The sequence below is a fragment of the Gracilinanus agilis genome, chromosome 4 (genome assembly GCF_016433145.1).
Source record: "Gracilinanus agilis isolate LMUSP501 chromosome 4, AgileGrace, whole genome shotgun sequence".
NCBI lineage: Eukaryota > Metazoa > Chordata > Mammalia > Didelphimorphia > Didelphidae > Gracilinanus > Gracilinanus agilis.
Window position 1 is genome coordinate 482,469,571 of NC_058133.1, and position 27,676 is coordinate 482,497,246.

General features: G+C 41.7%; 1 protein-coding gene across 1 annotated transcript in view; it reads left to right on the top strand.

Annotated features, from left to right (window-relative positions):
• LOC123246780 (acid-sensing ion channel 2) overlaps positions 1-27,291 on the top strand; it is a 136,574-nt gene extending 109,283 nt beyond the window's left edge. The window contains exons 4-10 of the mRNA XM_044675572.1: positions 3,729-3,879; positions 5,472-5,528; positions 8,186-8,339; positions 10,006-10,097; positions 18,229-18,308; positions 20,184-20,252; positions 27,170-27,291. Of these exons, the coding sequence (XP_044531507.1) occupies positions 3,729-3,879; positions 5,472-5,528; positions 8,186-8,339; positions 10,006-10,097; positions 18,229-18,308; positions 20,184-20,252; positions 27,170-27,271 (705 nt within the window). The 3' untranslated portion in view covers positions 27,272-27,291. The remainder of the gene's footprint in view (positions 1-3,728; positions 3,880-5,471; positions 5,529-8,185; positions 8,340-10,005; positions 10,098-18,228; positions 18,309-20,183; positions 20,253-27,169) is intronic.
• The last annotated feature ends 385 nt before the right edge of the window (positions 27,292-27,676 follow it).

Consider the following 27,676-nt stretch of genomic DNA (forward strand, 5'->3'; position numbering starts at 1 on the left):
CCATTTATCAATTGGAGAATGGCATGATTTTTGTACAATTGATTTAACTCCTTATATATTTAAGTAATTAGACCTTTGAGATCCTCTAACTCTAAAGCCAGGGTCCTTTTTGCTGAACTGTGATAACTCTTATATGAAATAGATTTTTTTAAAATACAAAGTAGGAAGTTTCTTGCCAAGCTTCATATAAATGGGATTTCTGTAAACAGCTGCTGTTTTCCCATTTGCTGTCCCTAGAGATATTTAATCTTAATTTCTGGTTGATCAGTGAGTCATGGTTCAAATCATCTAAGACCTCAAATATTAAACTGCCCATAGGTAAGTTCCTGCTTAAAGGAATCTATAATTCATTTATAAAATGAAAACTCTTTAAAAAATTAAAAAATACAACGAAAACTCTTCATAGTGTTAATGAGACCCTTCAGTTGATAGGCTACTCCCCTTTTGTTGTTTCTTGGACCCCAGGCACATCGCATGGAGCAATGGCTGGCTGGGTGTTTCTTTAATCTTTTTCTGATTTACTAAGACTTGCTGGGTCAGCAACAACTTGAGCCCCAGTCAGTGCAAAAAGATTTATGTTCTACCATAGTTTCGGGTGCTGGGTCAGTCTCCACTCTTTTTACTTCAGAAATTAAATGCTCCGACAGGGCAGAGCATGGGCTGGTCTGTGACTTCTTCTAAAGAAATAAATCTTGACGTAACGCAGTTGCTCCCAAGGTGCCAGTCCTAACTGGCTGGCCATTGATGCCTCCATTATTCACTGATGGATTTGGTTTTTGTCCTAATTGAGCAGGATGTCGGAAAGGAGCCTCCTGAAGCAAACACAATACTAGCCTTTGTAGACTTGCTTAAATCAACCCACACACTGCAATAAAAACATCAGAATAAAAACCAGCCCCATAAACTCAGTCCCTGATAGCAACCCCTCCATCTGGGTGAGCCAGATTGAAAGTTTGCATTTGGATCACTCGAGGAAACAAATGAAAAGAGCCGCCGTGACTTGTCAGGGAGAACAGAAAAGAATGAAAGGTCCCTACAGAAAGACTATAACTGAGAACCAGATGGCCAAAGGTGGGACAAATCTGCAGTCTGGCCAAACTCTCTCTGGCCCTCACACATGATACACCATCTCCTCTCACCAAGCCTTTCCCAAAGCCATCCCTCATGCCTAAAATGCTCTCCCTCTTCACCTCTACTTCATAGGATCCACCTCTTGGTTCAAGAGAGAATTCAAGCATAAGCTTCTATATGAAGTCTTTTCTCCTCATCTACTATTGCTCTCCCTCCAAAACTACTCTCTATTTAACAGCTTTGAATTTATTTGTATTTATTCTGTATATACATCTACATGCTGTCCTGTGGTCTTCCCCATGAGGATGTGTCCTTCTTGGCAAGAAAGGATTCTTTTATTTCAGTGCCTGGAAAATGGTAGGCAATTAATAAATGCATGTTGGATAGCTGGTTGATTCATTGATCTAAAAAGACAGTTGGCATCTGGCAGAGGAAAGGATCAATTCTCAAAGGAATTGAGTGGTATGCCCATGGCCAATCAATCAGCCAGTCAATAAATATTTATTAAGTGCCTTCCTTGCGCCAAGCACTGTGCTAAGCACTGGTTCATGAGACCAGCCATTTGCACTTTTGGAATTCACCATGGGATTGGCGTGCTCCTAAACTTTCAGATATATGCCAACCTAGAAAATCTGGTTCCCATGCCCATGACATATGGCCTCCTTGATTTCTCTAGCAGATTTATGAGAGGAGGGGGGTTAAGAGATTAAAAAGTAGCTGGAGGGGCAACTAAGTGGCACTGTAAATAGAGTGCCAGGCCTGAAGTCAGGAGGACCTGGGTTCAAATCTGGCCTCAGACACTTCCTAGCTATGTGATCCTGGGCAAGTCACTTAGCCCCATTTGCCTAAATTTTACCCTTCTGTCTTAGAGTTGTTGCTAAGACCAGCATTTCCAAGTAAAAAAAAAAATTAACTACCAGAGAGCAGGGTTTATGTTTCAAATCCCTTAATGTAAAATTATCTCATTCAATCCTCACAATGACCCTGGAAAGTAGACATGATTATTATCATCCCCATTTTACAGATGAGGATAGTGGGACCCAAGGGATTAAGTGACTTGTCCAGAGTCACAAAACTAATAAATGTCTTGGGAATGATTTCAGCCAAGATCTTCTTAATTCCAAGTTTACCTCTCTAGCCATGTTGACAACAGTCACTCTTAGCTTATGGTGTTCATCTTAAAGTTCTCTATAAATGCTAATTATTACTTCTCTGGGCGGGGAGAGGGGAGGATAGTAAAGATAAGTGTGTGGGGGGGGGAGAATCTCACTCAGCCAGGTGGTGTAGAGTATAGACTGTACGACTTGGAGTTAAGAAGCTCTAAGTTCAAATCCAGCCCCAGATACTTAATAGCAAGTTACTTAAGTACTCTCAGACTCAATTTCCTCATCTATAATATCGGAACAATAATAACACCTATCTCATAAGGCTATTTTGGAGATTAAATGGGATATCATTTGTAAATTGCTTTGAAAATTTTAAAGTACAACATAAAATCCAGTTCTTATTAAATTTTAAATAAATAATAAAATTTAAATATTAAATGCTAGCTTGTTAATTAACAAAAAGTAAAAGATAATAAAAATGTATATATACACATACATATTATATATAATATACATATATGTATATATGTTATAAATATTTTTATATATTTAAGTGTCCTTGGATTTGTCTGTAGCTGCCGGATGGCTCACATGCCAGGTCAGTGAGATACTGGTCAGGAGACCTGACCTCCAGGGACCATAGCAGGACAGGGAGTAGTTTTATGCTTCTTGCCATCACCTCAACTCTTTCCCTGAACTCCTGAACCTGACAAAGTGAGTAGGTAGTGCAAGGACTGTACCATTTCCAGGGCAAAAACTCAGAGACCTCTNGGGAGTCCTTATGTGTGTGTGTGTGTGTGTGTGTGTGTGTGTGTGTGTGTGTGTGTGTGTGTATCTAAAGGGTCCTGAAAGCAAAAAGAAAATGAGAGCTGGCTAAAGGGGAATAGTGAAGGAGAAGGCTGGCAAGGTAGATTGAAACCAGGCTGAGGAATTTGGACTTTCTCCAGATCAGGTAGTGGCAAGACAATGTGCCTGACGAAATTCAGCTACCCACCTTCGAGTCACTCCATAGGAGTCTTCTGGATAAGCCAATAGACTTACAATCAGAAAATCTGTGTTCTAATCCTGGTTCTGTTACTCCCTGGGTGACTTGGGAAAGTCACTGAGCCTTACTGGTAACAGTAATAATAGACATTTCAATGGTACCTAAAAATGCATTAGCCAATCAGCCAAGAGGAATTTATTATAATCTATGTGCCCAGCACTGACCTTGGTGCTGGAAATACAGATACAAAAAATGAAACAATCCCCATTCACAAGAGACTTCCATTCCAACTGCAAAATACTTGATATACATTATCTCATTTAGAACCTCATAACATCAGAAAGGATGTACTACAGATACTTTCATCTTCATTTTACAGATGAAGAAACTGAGGCTGAGAGGTTTAAAAAACTCATCTCTGCTCCCCCTAGTAGTTGCTAGAAATGGAATTTGAACACTTATTCTTTCTGACTCCAAGTCTAACATGGTTTCTCCTATATCCTCACATCCTGAGAACACTTTTGTCTCCTGCAGTAACCAATGTCTACCTCCTTCCTCTCTTCCAGCTCACGTACCTGCCCCCTCCTTGGGGAGAATGTCGATCTTCAGAGATGGGATTCGACTTTTTTCCTGCTTACAGTATCACGGCTTGTAGGATTGACTGTGAGACCCGTTACATTGTGGAGAACTGCAACTGCCGGATGGTTCACATGCCAGGTCAGTGGGATCCTGGTCAGGAAGCCTGACCTCCAGGAACTGTGGCAGGACAGGGAGTAGTTTTATGCTTCCTGGTGTCACTTCAACTCTTTCCCAGAACTCCTGGACCCTGGAAACCTAGATTCGTGTTCTTTAAGGTGTTACAATCAAAAGTTCTGCCTGCACAAGACCAAAACATCAGATAAATAGGAAAATATATTCCATCATCATAGAACACAGATTGAACATACAGATAACTTGGAAACATTCTGCTGTTTGGGCTTTTTCTTTTCTTCAGATAAGATGCCAGTCTATTACCGGCTAATACATATGGCTAGGCTGATGCTTCTTGGCTTAATGACTTATCCATTTTCCATCCATAGAGATGCTTAGCTTAGAGCAGTGATGGCGAACCTTTTAGAGACTGAGTGCCCAAACTGCTACCTCACTGAGCCTCCCACCTTACCCTGGACATAGGAGGGGGGAAGCACTCCCAATGGGCTGCTGGACAGAGGGGCAGGATGTAAGAAATGTCCTCAGGGGTGCATGGAGAGGGGGAAGCGAACAGCCTCCTCTGGCACACATGCCACAGGTTTGTCAACAAAGGCTTAGAGTAATCAACCAGCACTTAACAAGTACCCACTGTGTGCCAGGCATTCTGCTAGACACCAGGGACACAAAGTCAAAAGTTGATCAATTTGTAAAAGAAGTATATGAAGAGGCAGTAAGGTGACTCAGTGGATTAAGAGCCAGCCCTAGAGACAAAAGGTCCTGGGTTTGAATCTGACCTCAGACACTTCCTAGCTATGTGATCCTGGGCAAGTCACTTAACCCCAATTGCCTACCCCTTACCACTCTTCTGCCTTGAAACCAGAAATCAGTATTAATTCCAAGATGGAAGATAAAGGTATAAAATATATATTAAGACTTGGGGTTTGGGAAGATGGTGGGAAGAGGGAGAAGTACTTTGTAGAGACAGCCAAATAATACAATGAATAGAGTACTCAGCTTGGAATCAGGAAAACTTGAGTTAAAATGTGGTCTCAGACACTAGCTATATGACTTTGGGAAAAATCATTTCATCTCTGTCTGCCTCAGTTTCTCCAATTTTAAATGGTGATAATAGCAGCACCTAATTTGAAAAACTGTGGTGATTCTTAAGTTAATAAGTGTAAAGCCTAGCATATAGTAGGTGCTATATAAATGTTTATTCCCTTCCCCTCATGACCCAAAAGCAGGGGTTCTTAACTTGGGGGTCTATGATATTGTATTTTAAAATATATTCTAATAAATTTATTTCAGTATAACTGGTTTCCCTTGTAATCCTATGCATTTTCTTTTATGCATTTATTAACATTCTTCTGAGAAGGGGTCCATAGACATCACCAGACTTCTGAAGAGATCCAGGGTATCATAAGCTTTAAGAATTTTGCTATAAACAATCAAGACTTATTTACATATTATTGATAAAGCATGATAGAAATGCAACATGCTTCCTCATCTACTCATTAGTTGTGCAGCTAATAAAGTTTCTTCTCTGAATGGTCCTATGGTAGAGACTGAATCACATGGAAATTCCTGAGTTATCTTATCACTGTTTTCTGTCCATACAGGGGATGCCCCTTTCTGTACCCCAGAGCAGCACAAGGAGTGTGCGGAGCCAGCCTTAGGTTAGTACTCTAAGGTACTTATTTCTCTCAGAGGAGGGGAAGAGACCACCATTCTTTTGTAACTATTGGACAAGACCAGGAATGATGGGTTTGGGCATCTGAGCTTCCCATGAGTCAAATCTCATGGAAAAAAGTTAATGAGAAAGGTGGGAAAGAACAGGAAGTGGAAAGAAGATGAAGAATGAGGAGAAAATTAATGAATAGAGAGAGAGAAAGATGACAGGGAATGGAAAAGTGACTAGAGGTAGAGAAAGGTACAGGTGTTGGTGAAATTATGAAATACTGAAAAAAAAACCTCATCAGATGAGGAGAAGGCCAGGAGCTAGATAGTGAACTGAGGACAGAAAGATGGTAAGTGGTGAAGAGAGAATGGGGAGTGGAGAAAACTCAGCAGATGGGCAGAATTCCTTGAGCTAGAGAGTAATTGAGGACCAGAGGAGGCAGGGTGGGAAATAGAAATAGGAAAGATTAGGAGATAGAAAGATGGAGAGAAGTGATGACCAGAAGATGTTGAGAGTGCCAAGAGTTAGAGAGAGGATAGTGATGATGTAAAGAAGAATAAAGGATAGTTAGAGAATGGAGGATAGAAAGAGGAAGCATTGGAATATAGAAAGAAAATGAAGATTAAAATGAGGACCGAATGTTGGGGAGCCATCTAAGGGATGAGGAAAAGATGGAAAAGGAAGTTAGGAGTGGAGGGAGGAGAGAAGATGGAGGGTAGGGAGATGTAAGAGAAAAGAGGAATGACTAAGAACTAATGTAAGAGTGGGAGTGGAGAGATACTGAGGAAATTAAGAGAAGAGAAATACAGCTTTGGGAAATAGAAAGAAGGCTAAGGGATAAGAAGAACATAGGAGATATGGAGAGAAGACCAGTGAAAGGAAAGAAAACTAAGAAATAAACATAAGATGAAGAGTAGAAAGAAAAATTAGAAGCCAAGAAAAATCTAGAGAAAAAAAACATTTTGAATCACAAGCTTTGCTGATAGTAGGTAGGGTCACCTTCAGACATAAAAGATGGTCCATTATGAAGTAGAGTCTACTTTTTACATGATTTATTTAACACGAAGAGGACTCAATCCCAGTTATCTTAGATGAACTAAGGTCCCATGGCCCAAAGCCTTGGTCTTCCTGGCTGCCTGGCCAGGCACCAGGAAAGGCAAGAAAAATGATGATAGTGCCTGAGGAACCTGCTGGGAGAAATAACAAGCAGTCCAATGAAGGCCCCAAATTTCTCACCTCTCCAAAGCAGGCTCAGCCAGCATTTCACAAAGCAGTTTGCAAACACATGAACAGAGAGAATTTTTCAGCAATGTAGAACTCTTTTTAGCAGCTTCAGAGGAGACTTCTGAGTGGCTAGGAGCCACAGGGAAGCAGCTCTGGACTCACGTTTTGAGCCCCCCAGAGAGGTGGGAAGCCTGCTGTGTGTCTGGGGGGGTAGGCACTGAAGGAAGAAGGAACAACAATTGGCAAAGATCTAGAAACTGTTCTGAATTAAAAGTCTGGTGGAATCCACACTTTCCAAAGGAGGAGGCAATGTGGTGTCTTGGCATAAAGGCTGGATTTGGAATGAAAGGGCCTGAGATCAAATCTGGGCAAGTCATTGAATCCTCTCTGGGCCTTAATTTCCATATCTGAAAAATGAGGTGGTTGAATTAGCCTGTGACTTCCCATCCAGCTTGTTATAATCCTCTAATTTGGAGGGGTATGGGGGGAAGCTATACACAGAAGACTAGAAATAGAGAGAAAGAGACAGTGAGATCCACCCACCTGCCTGGCATATGGTACCCATGAACCTGGTGACAGATGCATTCACTGCTACTCTCATTTTTTCTTTCTTTCCTTCTATGTGTCTCTGTGTATCTTTTTCTCTCTTTGTTTTTCTCTGTGTCTCTATCTCTGTCTGTTTCTCTTTCTGTGTGTTTCAGTTTTCCTGTCTCTCTGTTTCTGTCTTTCTCTGTCTCTCTGTCTCTACCTCTGTCTCTCTGTTTCTCTCCCTGTCTCTATCTCTCTCTCAGTTTCTCTCTGTCTTTCTGTCTCTCTGCCTGTCTCTATCTCTCTCTGTCTGTCTCTCTGTGTATCTTTTTTCTTTCTCTGTATATCTCTGTCTCTGTCTCTCAGTCTCTGCCCCATCTCTCTGTCTCTCTGTCTCTATCTCTTGTCTCTCTGTCTCTCTGTCTCTCTGTCTCTCTGTCTCTGTCTCTCTCTCTCTGTCTCTCTCTCTCTCTCTCTGTCTCTCTCTCTCTCTCTCTCTCTCTCTCTCTCTCTCTCTCCCCAACCACATGCAACCACAAAGTTCTGGCTTCGGATATTCCCAGGGCTCCATATTATCAGTGCTGCATTGAGTTCTGACATATTGGAAGCAGTAGAATAGGATGGCTCATTTTGGAGAAGAGAAAAGAGAATCCATGGAAGATTCATCAAGGAGCCAATTACCGGGTGGCAATTAGATCATGACAACTCCTGAGTGAGTTTGCATGCATAATAAAAGCATCCCTCAGAAACCAGTTTCTCTCAAATCCAGTTCTCACAAACCAGTGTCCTGGGAAGGCCACTGCTCATTCTTCAAGATAGTGAGTTCCCCATCTCTGGAAGTAGTCAAACTTAATAGGTGACGACCATTTGAAAATGAATGCTGCCATTCTCTCTCCTCTCTAGGTGTCCTTGCTGAAAAGGACAGGAATTACTGTCTCTGCAGGACACCCTGTAACCTGACCCGCTATAATAAGGAGCTCTCCATGGTGAAGATTCCCAGCAAGACTTCAGCCAAGTATCTTGAGAAGAAATTTAACAAGTCAGAAAAGTATATCTCGTGAGTAAAATAGAGAAAGAAAATGAATGAGGATAGGGTAGGTAAAGACAAATAGGAAATGGGTAAGGAACATAAAGGGGTGCAAGTAAAGACATTGATGGGAGAGGACAGTGAAAACAAATCTTCCTTCATAGTGGGAAAAGGTAAATCCAGAAATATGGTCCCCTTGTTTTCAAAAAGATGAGACAAATCATTCACATATTTTAATCCTTTAAAATTTACCTTCTGACATGAGCTGTATGACCATGAACAAGTCATCTAACTTTATATTAAGTTACAGATTAAATGGAATTTCCATTGGTAGAGGGGGTTCTCACGCTAGGAGTTCCCCCATGCTGAAGAAAACACACCCCTTTCTTATTTTCACAAGGTTTATGAAGTGTTCTCTGTGAAATCTGCAGTACAAACATCATTCTTCCTATTTGGCAATTAAAGAAACTAAGGTTACCCAGCTAGTAATTGAGTCAGGACTTGAACAAAGGTCTCCTGGATCCAGCTATAGTGTTCCCCAAGGGCTGTTAAGGCATCATGTCACCAAGCAGCCCCCAGTTCTCCCATGATTGTACCTCACTGGGAGATGTGTGCTTTGAATCTCCATGCAAGCAGACTCTATTGAGAGGGGAAACAGCCGGTCTTGCCAAGGCCTGCTGCTTTGTAGATATTCTCCAGGAGCACAATTGCTTTGACTGCTGAGATATGTCTTGGCGCCTTGTCTACTTCTTAGAGCAAAACAGAATGGATTAATTTCCAGCAGAAGCTCCCTCCTAAACTTCCACCTTTCTCTTTCTCAGTGCCACTCTCACCCCAAGCTGGGCTGGTGAGTGTTCCTTAAATGCAACCCCTGATATAAGAAGCCTCTACTTCCCTGATATGTGTAGAGGTAGGAAAGGAAGATTACAGTTCCAAATCCTAGAATCCAAAAGAAGGTAGATGATGCAATGGTTAGAACTCTAGACTTTGAGTCAGGATTATCTGTATTCAAATCCTGCTGTGTGTCCCTGGGCAAGTCGGGTAACTTCTCTGAATCTGTTTCTTCATCTATAAAATGTGGATAATAATGCCATTAACCTTCCAGGGTTATTATGAAGATAAAATGAGCTAATATTTATAAAGCATGTTGCAAATCTGAAAACACTGTATGAATGTTAGCTGTTACTATCATTTTATTATTCCATCTCATTCTCAGTAAAGAAGGAAGATGAGAGAAGGGCTACAGGGTTTGTAGAGGACACCTGGTCTATGTCCAGCCTCAGCAAAACTGAGCTCCTGTGCCCCAGAGCACTTAGGGACAGGGCATTGGTGCCCCCTCCATGTTATCTTCCATAAAGAATTTTAAGCCCTTGCTGTCTCACTTCTCACTGAGTAAATTTCTGTGACACAGAAAGTAAAATTTCCAGGACTTAAAAATATGTGCACTTGGAAAAGTAACCTTTGGAGTGCCCTTCTAGATGCACATAACATTTTTGTGTGCCCAAGGAAGGCATACACCTTGACTACTCCTAATCCCAGTTCTGATCCTGAGGACAGTTTCATGGCACTTCTGGAACCTGGAGGCAAGATCAGAAAGGAGAGAGAGAGAGAGAGAGAGAGAGAGAGAGAGAGAGAGAGAGAGAGAGAGAGAAAGATGGGCTGTCCACTTATCAGCTTCTAAATATTCCTTCAACAGAGAGAACATTCTCATTCTGGATATATTTTTCGAAGCACTCAATTATGAGACAATTGAGCAGAAGAAGGCGTATGAAGTTGCAGCCTTACTTGGTAAGTCAGAGACACTGTTCATGTCTTTGGAAAAAATCTCATCAGAGATGTAGGCGGGTAGCTGGTGACTGCGTGGGCAGACAGGGATGTCTCTGGTGTCTTGCCAAGTGGTACAGAGGATAGAATACTGGGCTTGGAATCTGGAAGATTCATCTTCATGAGTTCAAGTCTAGCCGTGTAACCCTAGGAAAGTCTCTTAATCCTATTTTCCCCTATTTTTCTCATCTATAAAATGAACTAGAGAAGGAAATGGCAAACCACTTTCTTTCACCAAGAAAACCTCACACAGGGTCACAAAGAGTCAGATATGACTGAAACAAGTAAACAAAAACAGGCGGTACTACTGCTGAAAGTATTAGGTCCAGAGTCAGAAGATCTGGGTTCTAAAAACTATATCTAACATTTCCCTACTCTGTGATCCTGAGTAAGTCACTTAACTTTTGTGAGCCTCAATTTCATAATCTGTAAAATGGGAGCAATTGAGACTGGCTCACTTCACTTGTAAGAAAAGAAAACTTTACAAGCCTTAGTCAGCTCAATGAATGAGTTGGATTTTTTTTTAAATTCTGTTAAGTGCACACTATGCTTTTCTGAGCCCCAGAAATGGGGAACATTTGTGTTTTATCTCTAAGTCCATCAGTCACCAAGCATTGATTAAATGCCTGCTGTATGCCAGTGACTGTACCAAGCACTTGTGGCTCTTAAGAAGGGCTACGTGACATGGTGAGAATAAAGAGAGCTCAGTTATCCAGACTCACCTCTGCCCAAGGTCCCTCATTACCTGATCTTGGGTGAGAAAATCACTCCTTTTCCCTTTTGTAGTCTGTTTCTACCTGTCATAATAATAATGGCTAGAGATTATATAGTGATTTAAAATTTAAAAACACTTTACACATATTTCATTTTTTGCTCACAATACTGGGAGATATATAATGATTATTATTATTAATTATTATATTAGATAAGGAAACTGAAGCTGAGAGGGCATGATTTGCCTGGAATCACAAAGCTGGTAGATGTCCAAAGTATGATTTGAATTCAGTTCTACTTGATTCTTTGATCTTTCACTCTCAGATTAATGTTTTGAAATCTTGGAGAGGGGAAAGTAGCCCCTAGAGAAGGGCTCCTATTAGGAAAGAGCTGAGGATGAGATAAATAGGAGTGGGGAGGCTGGGTTTGCACTCACATATGAAGACCCACCACATCCAGAAAGCCCCAGAGTTAGCTCTGTGTGGCAGGAGTTCTCCAGAAAAAAGACAAAATAAGGGCCCTCATTCCTGATTGTCCTCTGACCCCTTTCATTGGAAGCTGTATGGTTTGCTAGCATCTATAGAATACTTAATTCCCAGGGTTTCCATGGATGCAGAAGAAGCTTGACACAAGCTTCCCCTAGAGATTCAAACCACAGGATCCTCAGACCTGTCGCAGACCCTGGAAAGTGTGTGAAATCAGGGATCTTTGCCTCATCTTTAATATCAAAATATCCACAATTAAAAATATGACAAATTAGAAGAATTCTGTGATTTCAGGAGAATTTCAATAAGATGCAAGTTACAAAAAGGTTCCATTTAAATATAAGGGATCGGGAAGAGGGGACAGCTGGGTAGCTCAGTGGATTGAGAGTCAGGCCTATAGATGGGAGGTCCTAGGTTCAAATCCAGCCTCAGAAACTTCCCAGCTGTGTGACCCTGGGCAAGTCACTTGACCCCCATTGCCCACCCTTACCACTCTTCCACCTAGGAGCCAATACACAGAAGTTAAGGGTTTAAAAAAATAAAATAAAAAATAAAAATAAAATAAATATAAGGGATCTCTAAATAGGCACAGCTATCCTAAAGTGAAAGGGGGCACCCTAAAAAGTAGTGAACTTGAGGGCAGCTAAATGACTCAATGGGTTGAGAGCCAGGGCCTGGGTTCAAATCTTATCTACAGATGTTTCCCAGGTGTGACCCTAGATAAGTCACTTAACTCATATTGCCTAGCCCTTACCTCTCTTCTACCTTGGAACCAATACCCAATATTGATTCTAAGATGGAAAGTGAGGGAAATCAACAAACAAAGAGGAAGGGAAGGGAAGGGAAAGGAAGGGAAGGGAAGGGAAGGAAGAAATGGAGGGAGAGAAGGAAGGAAAGAAGGGAGGAAAGAAGGAAGGTATGGAAGGAAGGAAGAAGAGAAAAGTAGTTAGCTCCCCATCACTGAAAGTATTCAAATTCAGTACTGTTGGAAATCAGACGGATATATACACATACTTCCAATATTGTTATGAGCATCAAATGAAACAATATATGCAAAGTACTATGTAAACTTAAGTTACTATTTAAATGCCTACTATTATTACATAATGTAATATGTGTGAATTCAGATCAGTAATGTCAAGTTCAAATAGAAAAAGGACCACCAAATCATACACAAGGATACTGGGAGTGGGACCACTTATTGACTTAGAAAACCATTTACTAAAATTATCTATAATCTATTGAATTTTTAGGTATGTTGTCAAAGATTTCCCAGTTACATTTCAACCAAAGGCCACATGGTTGATACCTTAAGAATGTATGTGCCAGACACTATGCTAAGAGGTATTGATGCAAAGAAAGGCAAAGATAGTTCATGTTCTCAAAGATCCCACAGTCTAATGTGGTTAATTTAGGGATGGGTTTCATAAAATGCAAGAATGTCAGAGTTGGAATGGACCCTCTCTTCCCCCAAGTAGCTATCTAGCCCATACCTGAAAAGAATCCCCTTCTATAATATACAGGACAAATGGCCAGCTAACCATTGCTTACATACTCCATTGAGGGGAAGCTCACTACCCTAGCCCATTCCACTTTTTGGATGGCTGAAATTGCACCATGGACATACAAGGAGCATGGCACTTGAGCCCAGATATTTTGTCACACTCAAGTCATACTCAATGCATTCCTACAAAGTGTTATTAGTTTTCCAGGCATCACTTTGCCTCTTTGAAGCATGTATCCATTCTTCCTTGTCCATTCCCTTTGCAAGGATAATAACTGAGGCTCAAGATGGCAAAGTGAACTTCAATGAATTACCCAGAGAATGAGGGACAGAGCTAAGATAGGAGCATATCTTGGCCTCCTGAGTTACACCAGCTCTCCATGCCCCCTACTATGTAAACTTGGGCAAGTCATTTAATTGTTCTCCAGGACTCAGTTTGTTTCATTCATCTGTAAATGGAAAAAACCAGGGAACAAACTATGTCATAGAGGACAAGTTATGGGGAAGACAAAGAGTTTGGCCTTGGCCCACAGGCCATCTTGGTGTGCTTAGCCCAGGGCCCTATCAATATTTTGGCATTATTGAAGTAAAGCAATTCATTGCATGTGGCCATACCATTTGGACTCATTTCCCATGAAGATTTTGAAACAGTTCCTTCAGCTCACTCAAATCTGCTCATGAAGCCAAGCTAACACATAGCTAGTATTGCCTAATGGAAAGAATACTAAACATGGCTAAAATCATAGGTTCAAATCCTCCCTCTGATACTTGGGAAAGTTTCTAAATCTTGTTTCCTCTTCCCTAAAACTGTGGGAATTATTTCCTGCTATCTCATGATGTTGTTTAAAGGGCTTGAAGACTTAAAATCATTTTCTAAGTTTCCCTCATTTCAAAGCAGCAATTCCTGGTCCTCTTCAGCCAGTCCCCATCTTGATCCCTAACTCCATCCAACAGAGAAGCAACTGAATAAAGAATCTTGGAATATTAGCACTAAAGAGGCCTTAGAACATAGAATGTTATGGCTAAAGTGGAAATATAGTTTGCATGACTTTACATATATAATGGGTACGATATTCCTTGCCTTTTAATGGATGGAGAAAAGGAGATCATTTGGAACTCAAAATTTTTAAATAAATGTTTTTAAAAAAGTGTTAGCATCTGAAGAGGTCTTAGAACATAGAATGTTAGAGCACAGAAGTGAGTTCTAGAAAAGACCTAAGAATATAGAATAATTCGAACATAGAATGTTAGAACTAGAAGAGGTCCTAAAACATAGAATGTTAGAACTAGAAGAGGTCCTAGAACATAGAATGTTAGAACTAGAAGAGGTCCTAGAACATAGAATGTTAGAACACAGAATGTTAGAGCATAGAATATTAGCACTAGAAGAATCCTTAGAAAATAAAATGTTAGGACATAGAATGTTAGAATATAGAATGTAAACACTAGAAGAGGCACATAGAATGTTAGGATGTTGATTTTTAGAGCAGCATGGTAGGTTAGTGGCAGAAAGGACCTTGGAGATCATTTAATCTTACCTCTTTTATAAAGGGAGAAACTGAGTGCTAGAGAAGCTAGCATTGACTCGTCTTAAGCCACATAGCTGGTTGGTAGCACAACCAAGACTAAAATATAGTGATTTCCAGACCAGCTCTTTCCACCATAACTCAGTATATGGCTTGGAGTTCATAGCAGGAAAAGAAGAATTTCTAGACAGAAAATTCCTAATATGATCGAGACCCTAACAATTCAGTGGATAAAAACATCTTATGTGTTTCACTCGTACAAAATTGCCGTGTTTATCTTCGTATCTTACTGAGCATAGGGCGTCTAGTAGGCACTTAAAATGTGTGTTGAATGAATGAACCAAGATTGAATTACCCCCCATTCTGAATCAATGGGCCTCACTTAGTGAGGTTTTACTGTATCCGTGTCTCCCGGTGTGAATTCTAGTCAATTCAACTTAACAAGTATTTATGGAGAGCCGGTTTGCAACATACAAGGTTGAAGGCTCTTTCATTCTTCAGAACAGAGAATCACAGAGAATCAGAGCTAGGAGAGGCCTCTGAGATCATCAGATCCAACTTACTTCTTTTCAAGAGGGAGAAAAAGAAACAAAAGGAGAGAGGGAGTTGGAAGGGGGAGGACTTACTCCAAGTCACAGTCGGCATCCCAGTCCAATGCTTTTGTCACTCTCCTGCAGCTATAATCTTGCCCAAGGCCTGGACACTGAAATTTAAGGGGAACAACAGACAATAAAATCTCGCCTCCATGGTAGCAGGATTGGAGGGAGGTGGGTATCTCATTTTTACCAGTGCTCCCATCTGCTATTCTGGGTGGCACAATGGATAGAGCACCCAACATTGGATCAGGAAGAACTGAGTTTTTTTTTTAAGTTTTTTATTTTGAATATTTTCCTGTAGTTACATATTTCATGTTCTTTCCCTCTCCCCCAAACTCTCCTAACCCCCCTTAGCCGACGTGCAATTCCACTGGGTTTTTTACATGTATCATTGATCAAGATCTAATTCCATATTATTGATAGTTGGACTAGAGTTATCATTTATTGTCTACATCTCCAATAATATCCCCATCAGCCCATGTGAAGAACTGAGTTCTGATCCCACCTCAGACATGCTAGCTGTGTAACTTTGGGCAAATCACTTAGTGTCTCTTAGTCTCAGGTTTTTCATCTGTAAAATGGGGACAATAAAGACCTCCTTCACAAGGTTGTTGTATCATATGATTAATAATGCATAAAATGTTTTGGAAACCTGAAGGCATTATAGAAATAATAGTATTATTATTATTTCCTCCAAGATCTGCTTATGGGGAAAAACATTGATAAATTCATCCAAACTAAAGATAAAATGGCCAAGAGAAATCTCCTTGATAGAGAAAGCAGAATTTAACAGATGAGGACACTGAGGCAGGCAGAAGTTAAGTGGCTTGACCAGGTTGACATAGCTAGGAAGTGTATGAGGCAGAATTTGAACTCCATTCTTCCTGATTCTAGGTTGAATGCTCTATCCACTGCCTGACTTAATTGTTTCAGGAGATAGTGACTTACCCATCCCTTGAAGTCTCCATACAGAGGCTGGATTACTCCTTGTCTCACAGATGTTGGAGACAGGATTCTTGTTCAAGCATAGGCTGAACTAAATGACCTTCCAACTCTGTGAAGCTGCAATTCCAGCCATAGTGAGAGGCTCTTTGGTATTGTGTAAAAGGTGCTGAGTTCAAAACCTCATTCTGCTACATAGTGCCTTTTGTGACCTTGAACAAATATTTAAACCACTTTGGTCTTTAGTTCCTTAAACTGTAAAATGACAGAGTTGGGCCCAGAGGTCCTTCTGCCTCTCTAGCTCTATGACCCAACCATCAACTTACCAAGTCTTTATTGAGAGCCTTCCATGTAGAAGACCCTAAACTTATGGCCCAATGGTCTTACCAACCTTTCATAATGGAATAGCATCTGTGTTTGGTCTAAACCAATAGAATGAGGCTGGAAACTGAAATTGAGACATACACCAAGCTGAATAGGGAAGTATTGGGGGAATAATGGAGCCTTTCATAGCCCTGTCCATCCCAGATCATACTATGGGAGATGACCCCATTAGGCCTAAAACAAACTCTGGCCAGAATTCAACCTGAGACTCCAGGAGCCTGGCAGTGAGTTCCAAGGTGAATGGCTTCCCTTTCCCTCACTTTGCTTCCCCAAGGTTGAGGCCTGGAACAGAGCCCAGGCACAGTTTTCCCAGCAGTAAATCTTGTTCACAGCCAAGCCAGACAGGCCACTGTGACACTAAGTTGGAAGAGCTCTGGGTTAGGCAACTTCCTCACCCTGGGAGACCAGCAGCTTAGCTTGTCCTCATGCGATGCCATTCCTGGGCAAGAGATGGAAACATTGACTAAGCCTCTCTCTGGGTCTGACCTTTATTTCCTGAGTGGAATTCATGATGTGTCCTCATGCCATCTCTGCTGGAAAAGACAGAACAGAAAAGGAAACTTGGAATCTGACCGGCCAAAGAGGTTTGTGCTATCTCAGATGGGAAGAGGAGCCCAGCATCTTCTTCCTCCTCCCCAGAATAGCCTGCTGAGCAAATAAGACTGCCATCTGCCTATCCTTCAGCAGGGGAATGTGCTGTCTGAACAGTTTCCAGCCCAAATGGTTTCTCTTTCCCCTACACACACACACACACACACACACACACACACACACACACACACACACTTTGACTCCATCCTATCACCCCCTATAAAGAAACAACCCCAGGCAGGAAAAAGACCAGTTCTTAGAGCTGCTATCTGCCTCAATACTCCCAAACCAAGCCAACATCTGAAGATTTTCTTTTTCTTATAGTCATACTGTAGAACTCTTTGGCTGGGCCCTTGCCTTTGCCACTAAACTCCCATCCGGTCCCCCCCACCATGAATCCCTGGGCATCCCCATTTTCTTCCTCTTATCTCATCCAAAATAATAGTTGTATTTTTCCAAACCAACTTTACTAGAAATTTAAGAGAAACAAGGCAAAATAAAGACAATTTCTTGTTCAATCATTTCAGTCCTCTCTGATTCTTTGTGACCCCATTTGGGATTTTCTTGGCAAAGATACTAGAGTAGTTGACTATTTTTTTCTCCAACTATTTTGACATAGGGGGAAACTGAGGCAAATGGGAGTGAGTAACTTGATCAAGGTCACACAGATAGTAAGTGACTAAGGACAGATTTGAATTCAGATAATTGTGACTCCAGGGCTGGCACTCTTTCCACTGTTGTCATCTAGCTGGCCCTTACAAAGGTCAGAAATAAAAAACATAGAATAGAGAAATATCATAGACCCTAGAGCTAGAAAAAACTCAGAGAATATAGAGTTCAACTCTCTCATTTTATAGATCAGGAAACTGAGGTCCAGGGAGGTTAAGTGATTGGCAGATTTGCCATCTGCAAGTAAGAACATCTGGAAGTCCTTACCATCTCTAGGAAACACATGTATGCAGAGATACATACAAATATTCACAAGGAGAACTTCAGCGTGGGAGAAAAGCTGTGGTGATCTCTGGGAAGACCCAGCAATTCTATGTGCTTAGTCGACTCCAAAGGAAGAAACTCAGTTAATAAGATAACAGAGGCAACGTGGATTCCATAACCATAACTGCATCCAAGTCATAAGTGGTAAACCTCGTCTCTCATCACGGACTGGGAGATGGCCCAGGCATTCTTTCTCATTCTTTTATTATGGTTTCTCCATCTCCAGGAAAGAGATATGGGGATTCTTGCCAAAGTCTTAGAAGGAATCTCCACATTATGAGGGGGTACCGGGGATGGGGCAGGTCTACCATGAAGCCACCATCCCAGACAAATAAAGGTGGCCTTTTCTCTTCTCTACAGGGGACATCGGTGGCCAGATGGGATTGTTTATCGGTGCTAGTATCCTTACAATCCTAGAGCTCTTTGACTACATTTATGAGGTAAGATTCTCAGTTGTTTCTAACTTTCTCCAGAAGGTGATCGCTCTCCAAACCCTGAGCCCAAAGCCTTCTACCTACATTCCAGTCCCCAAACTTACAGAACCAAACTCTAAGATTCTACAGTTCCACAAACCATAGAAAAGTGAGCATGGTTCTCTGGGCAAAGCACTAGTGCTCAAGAGTCAGAGGCCCTGAGTTCAAGTCCCATTTCTAATGCTTAATATGTAGGTGAGGTGGGACAAGACACTTTGGTCTCCTTATCTATAAGTGGCCTCTGAAGTCCCACCTAGTTCTCAATCTTTGATACTATGGCAAACTGTCCTCACAGATCCCTCCCTAGAGTCATTCCCATCCCCAGAGAACGACTAAAGACAAGTGGCCAGACCTTGAATCCATCAGCAATAGTTACTGAATTCCCTCTGTGAACAGAACCTGGCAATAGGCACACTGGGCACAGAAGAAAGAAACTGAGAATACGGTCTCTGACATTAAATAGTTATAAGGGGTGTGATCTGGGGCAGCTGGGTGGCTCAGTAGATTGAGAGCCAGGCTTGGAGATGGGAGGTCCTAGGTTCAAATCTGGCCTCAGACACTTCCTAACTGTGTGACCCTGGGCAAGTCACTCCTCCATTGCCTAGCCCTTATCTCTCTTCTTCCTTAGAACCAATACTTAGTATCAATTCTAAAACAGAAGATAAAGAGTTTGAAATTGAAAAAAATAATAAAATAGGGGGCAGCTAGGTAGCTCAGTGGATTGAGAGCCAGGCCTAGAAATGGGAGGTCCTAGGTTCAAATCTGACCTCAGACACTTCCCAGCTGTATGACCCTGGGCAAGTCACTTAACCCCCATTGCCTACCCTTACTGCTCTTCTGCCTTGGATCCAATATACAGTATTGACTCCAAGCTGGAAAGTAAGGGTTTAAATAAATGAATAAACAAACAAACAAATAAATAAATGGATGGATGGATGAATGGATGGATGGATGAGGATCTTGTGATAGGAACGACCCAAGTTAGAAGTCAAGACTATAGACAAATAATAAAATACCCCTTCCATCCTTTGCTCTTCTCCTCTCCTCCCTTTCTCTCCTTTCTTTCACCTTTCCTTTCTTTCTTGTTCTCTCTCCTCTCTTTTCTTATTCTCTCTTCCCTTTACCTCTCCTTTTCTATCCTTTCTTCTTTCACATAATCCCATTACCTTCCTTTCTCCCACAATGCCCCCCCTTAACACACACACACACACACACACACACACAAACTCTTAGACCTCTCTAACTTTATTAAAGATCTCAACCTTCCTCTAGAGACCAAAGCCCTCGCCTCTGGCATATAATACATATACACGTATCTAACTCCAAGCCCGCCTATTCTGAACAATAGCTCCCTTAGCAGAATGCTACATAAAGATTGATATGAGTGTCCACCTATATATTATATGTACAAATCTATGTATCTGTATGGAGATATATATATGTATGAATCTCTCTAAGCCCCAGGCAAATGACTCACCTATTCTGAACAATATCCAGTACAAAAAAAATTCCCTTCTAGCCTAGGGCAGACTTTGGAGTTTTCTTGCCAAGAGATCAGGAATGTTAAATCCATTTTCCCCCACCTTATACCAATAGGTTTTTATTGTCTATATGTGTGTGTTTCATAAATGTCTGTGTATGTATAGAAATTCATATCTATGATAAATACAAAAATAAGTTACATGTACATATTTATATTTTTTATTTATATAATTTATTTATTCTGCCAGAGTCTAAAGCTGCCACTCCTTTTGTAGTCCCAAGGCCCAACCTAGAGGCAGGGGCAGGATGACTTTGTGTGGTCCTGATGCTTGAACCCATCCAAATCTATTTCTTTTTCAGCTGATAAAAGAGAAGCTGTTAGATCTACTTGGGAAAGAGGAAGAGGAAGGGAGCCACGATGAAAATGTGGTAAGAGGGGGGGCTGTGGGTTTATAGTTTGATTTTTTTTAATGAAAATCAACAAGCCAGAACAATTGAGACCAGCCTTTCACATTGTCTCCTGTGGGTTCAGACCTGCCCATGGATCCCAGCAAACTAAAGGCTTCCCATCCTTCCATATTCCCTGCCTTCAATAAATAGTTCTGTACTCAGGCTAGGCTGGCATCTGTGAGCAGACTGGAGGATTTTTGTGCCATAATGGACTAAGCCAACCAGCTGTCCAGAGCTAGCTCTAATCTGGTTGCTTCAAGGCCTCATGAGTCTTCCCTAGACATCCCCTTCTTCATTCGGAAGTGGAAGACCTGGTTACCCCCATTGGGAAGCTCTGTTTTTCATTCTCAAAGTAGGACAAACAAGAAAGGTGGTGTGTACATTAGCTGAGTGAGCATCCTTGCGGGTACTGGAGCACTGGCATGCAAGCCTCAGCTACATTGATTGCAGCCAAATTAACAGGTCCAAGGGAGCAGTTCACAGGCTGCCTTCCATTACAAGTTGATGCTAATCAGATATTAGCAGGGGCAAGAGAAAGAGTTCATTCGCCCAGAGGAATAATGCGCCTTACCAGAAAAGCAAATAGAAATCAAAGTTGCCCTTAAGGTTGACTTTCCCTCCTCCCAAATCCTTGGGGTTTAAGGAACTCTAAGACTCAGACAACAAATGAGTTTAAGCGACCAAGAGTTCCCCCACCCCAGTATAGGACAGACACTGGAAGGGGATCCAAGGAAACTGCAGTAGGAGACAGAAAACCCTGGAGGTTCTGAATAGGTTAACTCCTCCCTTAAAGGTGGTACTGTTTTCTAGACTCCCTTCTTCCTATCTGGAAGAAGAAAGCTGTACAACAAGCTTGGAGGGAGATAGGAGGTATAGGACAGAGGCAGTCGAACTTGGAGATCAGGAAAACTTGAGTTCAAATCCTGCCCAAACACCGTCTAACTCTGAGTGAGTCAGTTAAGTTCTCTGAGATGTAGTTTCTTCATTTGTAAAATGAAGGATTGGGACTCATGGGCCTCTAAAGTCCCTTCCATCTCCAAATCTATGGCCCTATGACTCTCACCACCATCTTCCTAGTGGACAAGTGCTCTAGATGTGTCTAGATTCCACTTCGGGCCACAAATTAGGAAAACATTAATCAGCAGGCCAAAAGGGCCACAGGCTTGGGGTGGAGTACTAAGTGTAGGCTTGGAGTGGCATTAACCACTATTTAATATATAATAGCCAAGCCTCTAAACCACATTCAAAAAGGAGATAAATACTAAGTTATATGCAAGTAGAGTGAATATTGATTAGATATTAAAGAAGCCAAAGTCATCCACTGAATCCTGAGCCATCACCAGTCATCTTGATCTTTGTCTTGCCACTGGATACAGATGACTCTAGAAAAGAGTGAGACCAACAATTTTGTGCTACTCTGCCTCACTTAAATCGTATTCATGCATAAGACATCACCCTATGATGCCATTGGTCCTTTCGTAGACAAAGGATGAACAACAGGCAGTGATATCCACTGTACTGACACAGTTTACAACTTCACACAACTAAGAATTTCTTCTCCTTCTGGGATGTTCGTTCAATTCATTCAGAAGCATGTATTAGGTACAATGTCAGGCACTGTCCTAGATGCTTAGAATAGAAATATGAAGAATAAAGTAATATTTACCCTCAAGAACTTCCATTCTAATACTCTAATAGAGTGGTTTGTGTTTGTTTTGTTTTGTTTTTAATTGAACCAGAACAGACAATCTAGGTTCTGGTTTCTGTCTGCTGATGACTATTTCCCTTCTAGCCTTCTTTCTTTTTGATTTTCAAACATGCTCTGATCTACTTTGACTTAAAAAGAAAGAAACAAAGCTTTCTTGCCACTTCAAACTCTTATCTGGCCTGTATACTTTGATTGTGCACTCTCCAAAGTGCTAATTACATTCTTAACAAATATAACATCCTTATTCCAGGTCCCCATCCACATCCACTTCTCAGCAACATGTGGCATTGCTGGCCACTAGCTTAGTCTTTATGCCCTCCTCTCTGGCTTCCATTTACTTTCCTCCTACCTTTCTGAATACTCCTTGACCTCTCTGTCTTCCCTGAGACTCAGGCTGTGGTCCCTGGTCTTATGTTCAGCACTCTCTCCCATAAAAGCTAAACAACTCTCTGGCCTTTAACTATCACCAGAACAATTACTAGAAAAAAAATTAACTGGGTCAAGTAGTATAAACCATAGCTCATGGCAAGCAGCATCAAAGATGTCTACTGGAGGCAATGGGCATGAAAGGGGCAGCTGGATAGGAGCTTATCTAGAGTAGGAAGCTATACCATCTGATAGTTTTCTATATTAATTAATTATTCTTGCTAAATAGATTGTGATCTCCCTTATTTCTAAGTTGCTAAATGATTGAAAGTGCTAAAAGACACTCTCAAAATTCAGTAGCCTGTGACAAAGGCCCAGGCACTACCCTAGTTAAAGCTAAATTATAGCCTTATATGTCTCATTGTGGCAAAATGGATTGGGCTCTGGACTTGGATTCAGACATACTGGCTTCAAATCTCTCCTCCAACCCACACTAGCTTTTTGGTCTTGGACAAATTCATCTCTCTAAACCTGTTTTCTCATCAGTAAATTAAACAACTCTCAAATCCCTTCCAGGTCTAACCTGTGGTCCTGTTATACTATGATTTGATTAATTTCAGCATGTCCAAGCCAAATCATTTCTTTCCTCCTCCTTACCCCACCCTCCTTTTATGAATTATTTCATTGCCCAATTTGTGTTACCCACATCCTAAGCTAGAAACCCAAGAATCATCTTTGACCCTTCTTCCTCTATCCCTTTCAGACAATGCCACTAAGTGCTCCAATTTATTCTTTCAGATGTCTTTCACATTCATCCTTTCCTGTCCATTTCTGCTGCCACCATTTATATTCTAAACTCACATCTCATCATTTATTTCATGCCTGAATTATTAAAATAGACTCATAGCTTAGTCTCTTGGACTCATATTTATTCCCATTCTTAGCCATTCATTCCTGGCAATCCTATACACTACTGCCAAACTAATTTTCCTAACAAACCACATGGATGCAGAATAGCAAAATGGAAAGGTCTCTATTCATAATCAGAGGAACTGGGTTCCAATTCTCTTCCTCCTTCTTAGTACTGTGTAACCTCTGTGGCCCTTCGTTTTATCCTCTGGAAAATGAGGGGTTTGAATTAAAGTATTGGATTAGGAAATAAAGAACTGTGGTATGAATCTTAATTCTGCCATTTACAACCCATGTGATCTTGAACAAATCTGGACCTCAGTTTCCACATTTATAAAATGAAGGGGTTGTCTTAGATGGCTTCCAGGGTCCCCTCCAGATCTTAATCTATGATCCCATCATTGCCCTCCTCAGGGACCTATTCTGATAACTTTATTGCCTACCAAATCTAATGCATACTATGTGACCTTGGAGAAGTCATTTCTTTGGATCTTACTCTTCTTTAAAATATAAATTGTTCAAAAAGTTCATTTGGTTCCTTCTAGCTCTAACATGTCATGATTCAGAGCAATAATTTACACCCAGGTTCTCCAACTCTAAATACAACTCTCGTACCACTACACCAGTACATCATGCCTTCACCCTCAGTCTGACTTCCAAAATGCTCCCTAATCTACCCCCATTCTATCTGTCCTATTATTTCTCACTCCTTCCCAGCAACCACTCTGCTCCTCTCAAGCCAGTCTCCTTATGGCTACACATTCCCCCATGATCATTTGTGGCCCCATGTCTTTGCTTGAAAAGCTTTTTCTGTATCCTAGAATGCTCTCTCTTCACCCCCTCCAGCTATCCATATCCTATCCATCCTTCAAGACCCACTCAGAAGTCAGACAACAGAATCAGAGAATTGAGAGTCAGGAAGGATGTCAGTGTTCATTTTGTCCAACTCATACCCTAAAGGAACTCCCACCCCAACATTCCTGACAAGCAGTCAGCTAACCTCTACATCAGAATCTCTAATGACAGAGAACCTATCACATCTCCCCAGGCAGCTTCTTCCTCCTCATTTGGATAGCCCTGATATCAAGCCTATATTTTCCTCTTTAGGTTCACATCTCCTGTCCTCTTAAGACCAGACAGAACAAGATTAATCTATCTACATACATAATAACTCTTCATCTACTTGAAGAAAGCTATATATTCATCCCCCTCTCACAGCCCCAGCCCCAACTGAGTCTTCTCTTCACTATCTTAAACATCCCCAGTTTCTTCAATCAATTAAGTCTCATCTCTATAAAAAAGCTTTCCAAGATACACACACACACACACACACACACACACACACACACACACACACACACACACTTCCTTTGAACTCTTACTGCATTTACTAGTCACCATCACACAGCTTAAGGTTTAATTGGTCTGCTCCATGTATATTCACGCTATCTCTAATCCTAGATTGACTGAAGACTCTGAAAGCACGGACAAGTCATCTTTAGATACCTCATAAAGCCTAGCACAGCACCATGTTCAAAGCAGGCATTCAATGAAAGTGTGTTGATTGGCCAATTTCCTTTTTCTCCCTTCTCCCTCTTCTGCCTTCTTTCTCCTCCCTTTTATGGAACCCTTTCCCCGCTTCCCTTCCCCCTGATCTGGCCCTCAGACCTGTCACTGATACCTTTTCCCATCGTTCAATCACATGAGTCCCTCAATCCTGGATGGGTTCCCCAATCTGCTACTGCATTGTACCACCTGGATCCCACTCTCCCTGCCTGAAGCACCTCATCTGGTTCCCTTCTACACTCTAGCCTTCCCTCAAGTTTTCTTTTTAGCAGTGAACTTGCCCAAAGTGTTCAAGTGCTTTTTGTGAGCACGCTGGGGATCGGGGTCAGTCAGATGATTTATGCCCACTTCCTTATGGTGTGCTTTTCCCTCCCATCTCTCCTGCCCCATTCTATTCAGAGTTGACCTAACAAGGTTTATAAAACTACTGTTTTATTATAAAATTATATTATTATATTATATAAAATTATAATATTATGTTATTATAAAAATACTGTTTTATTCTGAAACCAAGTAGGCTGCAGCCCAGCCCAGTACTCCAAACTGGCTCCATCACCCAACCTTGCCAAGGGATTGCCACTTTTCATCTTGAAGTGTGCCTAAAAACTTTCATATGTTACCACTCCCTTCTTGAAGCTTCAGTTCATCTCCTTCTCATCTCACCTCTGGACTCCTGGAGAGCTCTCGCAGGGTACCCATCATCCAGTATATTTCTTTGATGAGAATATTGGCAGCGTTCATCAGATGTATAGCATTTGATAATGCATCTTCCTCAAAGTGATCTGAGGCTCAAGTCATGGAGAAAACTCATGACCTTTCCTTTTCCCCACTGGCTCCTGCTGACCTGGGTTCCTCTTTGGTCCCCAGGGGAAGCTAGAGACAGTCTTCCAGACCCACAAATGTTATCAGTTGTCCACTCCTCCCCCCTCTCTTGCTTTTCTCTTCATCTTTGTTCTTCTGGCATAATCTTCTCCTTTAGACATGCAGGGTGCTATTAAGGCAAGACTGCTAGATTTGAAATCGGAATTCAAATCCTAGCTTAGCTACTTCCAACTGTGTTCTTGGACAAGCTCCTTAACCTCCATGGGCTGCTATTTCTTCTCAGGATTCAACAGTTGGGGTAGGTAGAGTTAGGGGGGAAATGCTGTATTTGGAGTTATAGGAAAATAGGTTCAAATCTCAATTCTTTTACTTATGACTCATGTTAAATTTTGTGGGCCTTGGTGTTCTCCTCCATAAAAAATAGTTGGACTAGGTGACCTCTGAGGTCTCTGTCAGCTTAAAATCTTTTATCTAATGATCTGTGATTATGTTATCTTATAGGTATGTGTACTCTTAGGCCTCTTTTAGGCCCACTTCCTCTTTTCTAATTCCATAAGGAACCTGCATTCGCCCTACTCCTGATTTGGCTGTAGGATGTACTCATCACTCCACCCAGGCATCTCCCATGTACAGTGTCTTTTGTCACCAAACAGAGACTGAGTAGCTGATGAGAAGGAGTGGGACAGAGAAGAAGGAGGGGGAAGGAAGAGGCAAAGAGGGAGGAGAAAGAGAAAAAGAGGGAAAAGGAGAGGGGAGAGAGGTATGTGTGGAGAGGAAGACAGAGACAGACAGAGAGACAGAGAGAGGCAGAGGAGAGGAGGGAAAGAGAGAGAGAGGAGAGGAGAAGAAAAGGGGAGAAAATGGAAGGGGAGAAGAGAGGAGAGGAAAAAGAATGAGTGAAAGAGAGATAGAGAGGAGGAGGGAAAGAAGAATGAGAGAGAGACAGAGACAGACAGAGAGAGAGAAGAAAATGAAAGAAAGGAGCAATAAAGAGAGGAAAAAGGGGGTGGAAAGAGGAGGGAGAGGCAGAGAGAGAGGGAGAAACACTACCTATGGAAACCCATCCCAGCTCCCAGCAACCTAATCAAATACCTTCCTCAAAGAACATATTCAAATTCCACCTCTATGACTTACTACCTATGTGACCCTGCACAAGACACTTAATCTCAGTTTCATCATCAGAAAAAGGGATTATTTCAATTAGATGGCTCTGAGGCTCTTTCTGGCTCTACTTCAGATCCTCTCTATCTGTATGGCTTTGGGCAAGTCACTGAACCTTTTAGTGCCTCCATTTTCTCACTGAGAAATGAAGGCATTGGAATAGAGGAGCTCAGAGGATCATTCTGACTCTAGACCTTTAAGCCTGTGTTTCTGTGACTTTTCTAATACCCTCCCAGTCCAAGACTTCTCCTTGTCCCAGAATAAGGCCAGTACATTCCCCAGTGCCTTTCCAACTAAAGGACAATGAAAGGAAACATGGTAGTGGGCCATGCAATAAGTGTACCCAATTGGTCTTCCTTCCCAGAGTACCTGCGACACGATGCCAAACCACTCTGAAACCATCAGCCACACTGTGAACGTGCCCCTGCAGACGACTCTGGGGACCCTGGAGGAGATTGCCTGCTGACACCCCCCTCCCCGAGGACGGCCCCGTCCCCACCCCGATCAAACAAAACAGAACTCTGCGACCCTGAGACCCAGGAAAGGGGACGGCAAGCTCAGGGCTGAACCCAAAATGAAAAGAGTCAATTGCTATGCATTAAAAAAAAAATCACCACACATACACACAACACAACAAAACAAAACAAAACAAAAAAATCTGCCAAAACCTAGCAAGAGCCACCTTTGACTTGATTCCGTCCTCGTTCCCCATGGGGTGTGACTCTTCTCCGGAAGAGAATTCCAATTCTGGAACTGTTCGTAAACAAAGCCCGCCATTTCTCCTACTTTACTGCCAAATGTATAAAACACTTGCATGCCTGCCCTTTTTACTGCGCCGTGTCCATATCTGTCTTTATAAGCCACATTCCTC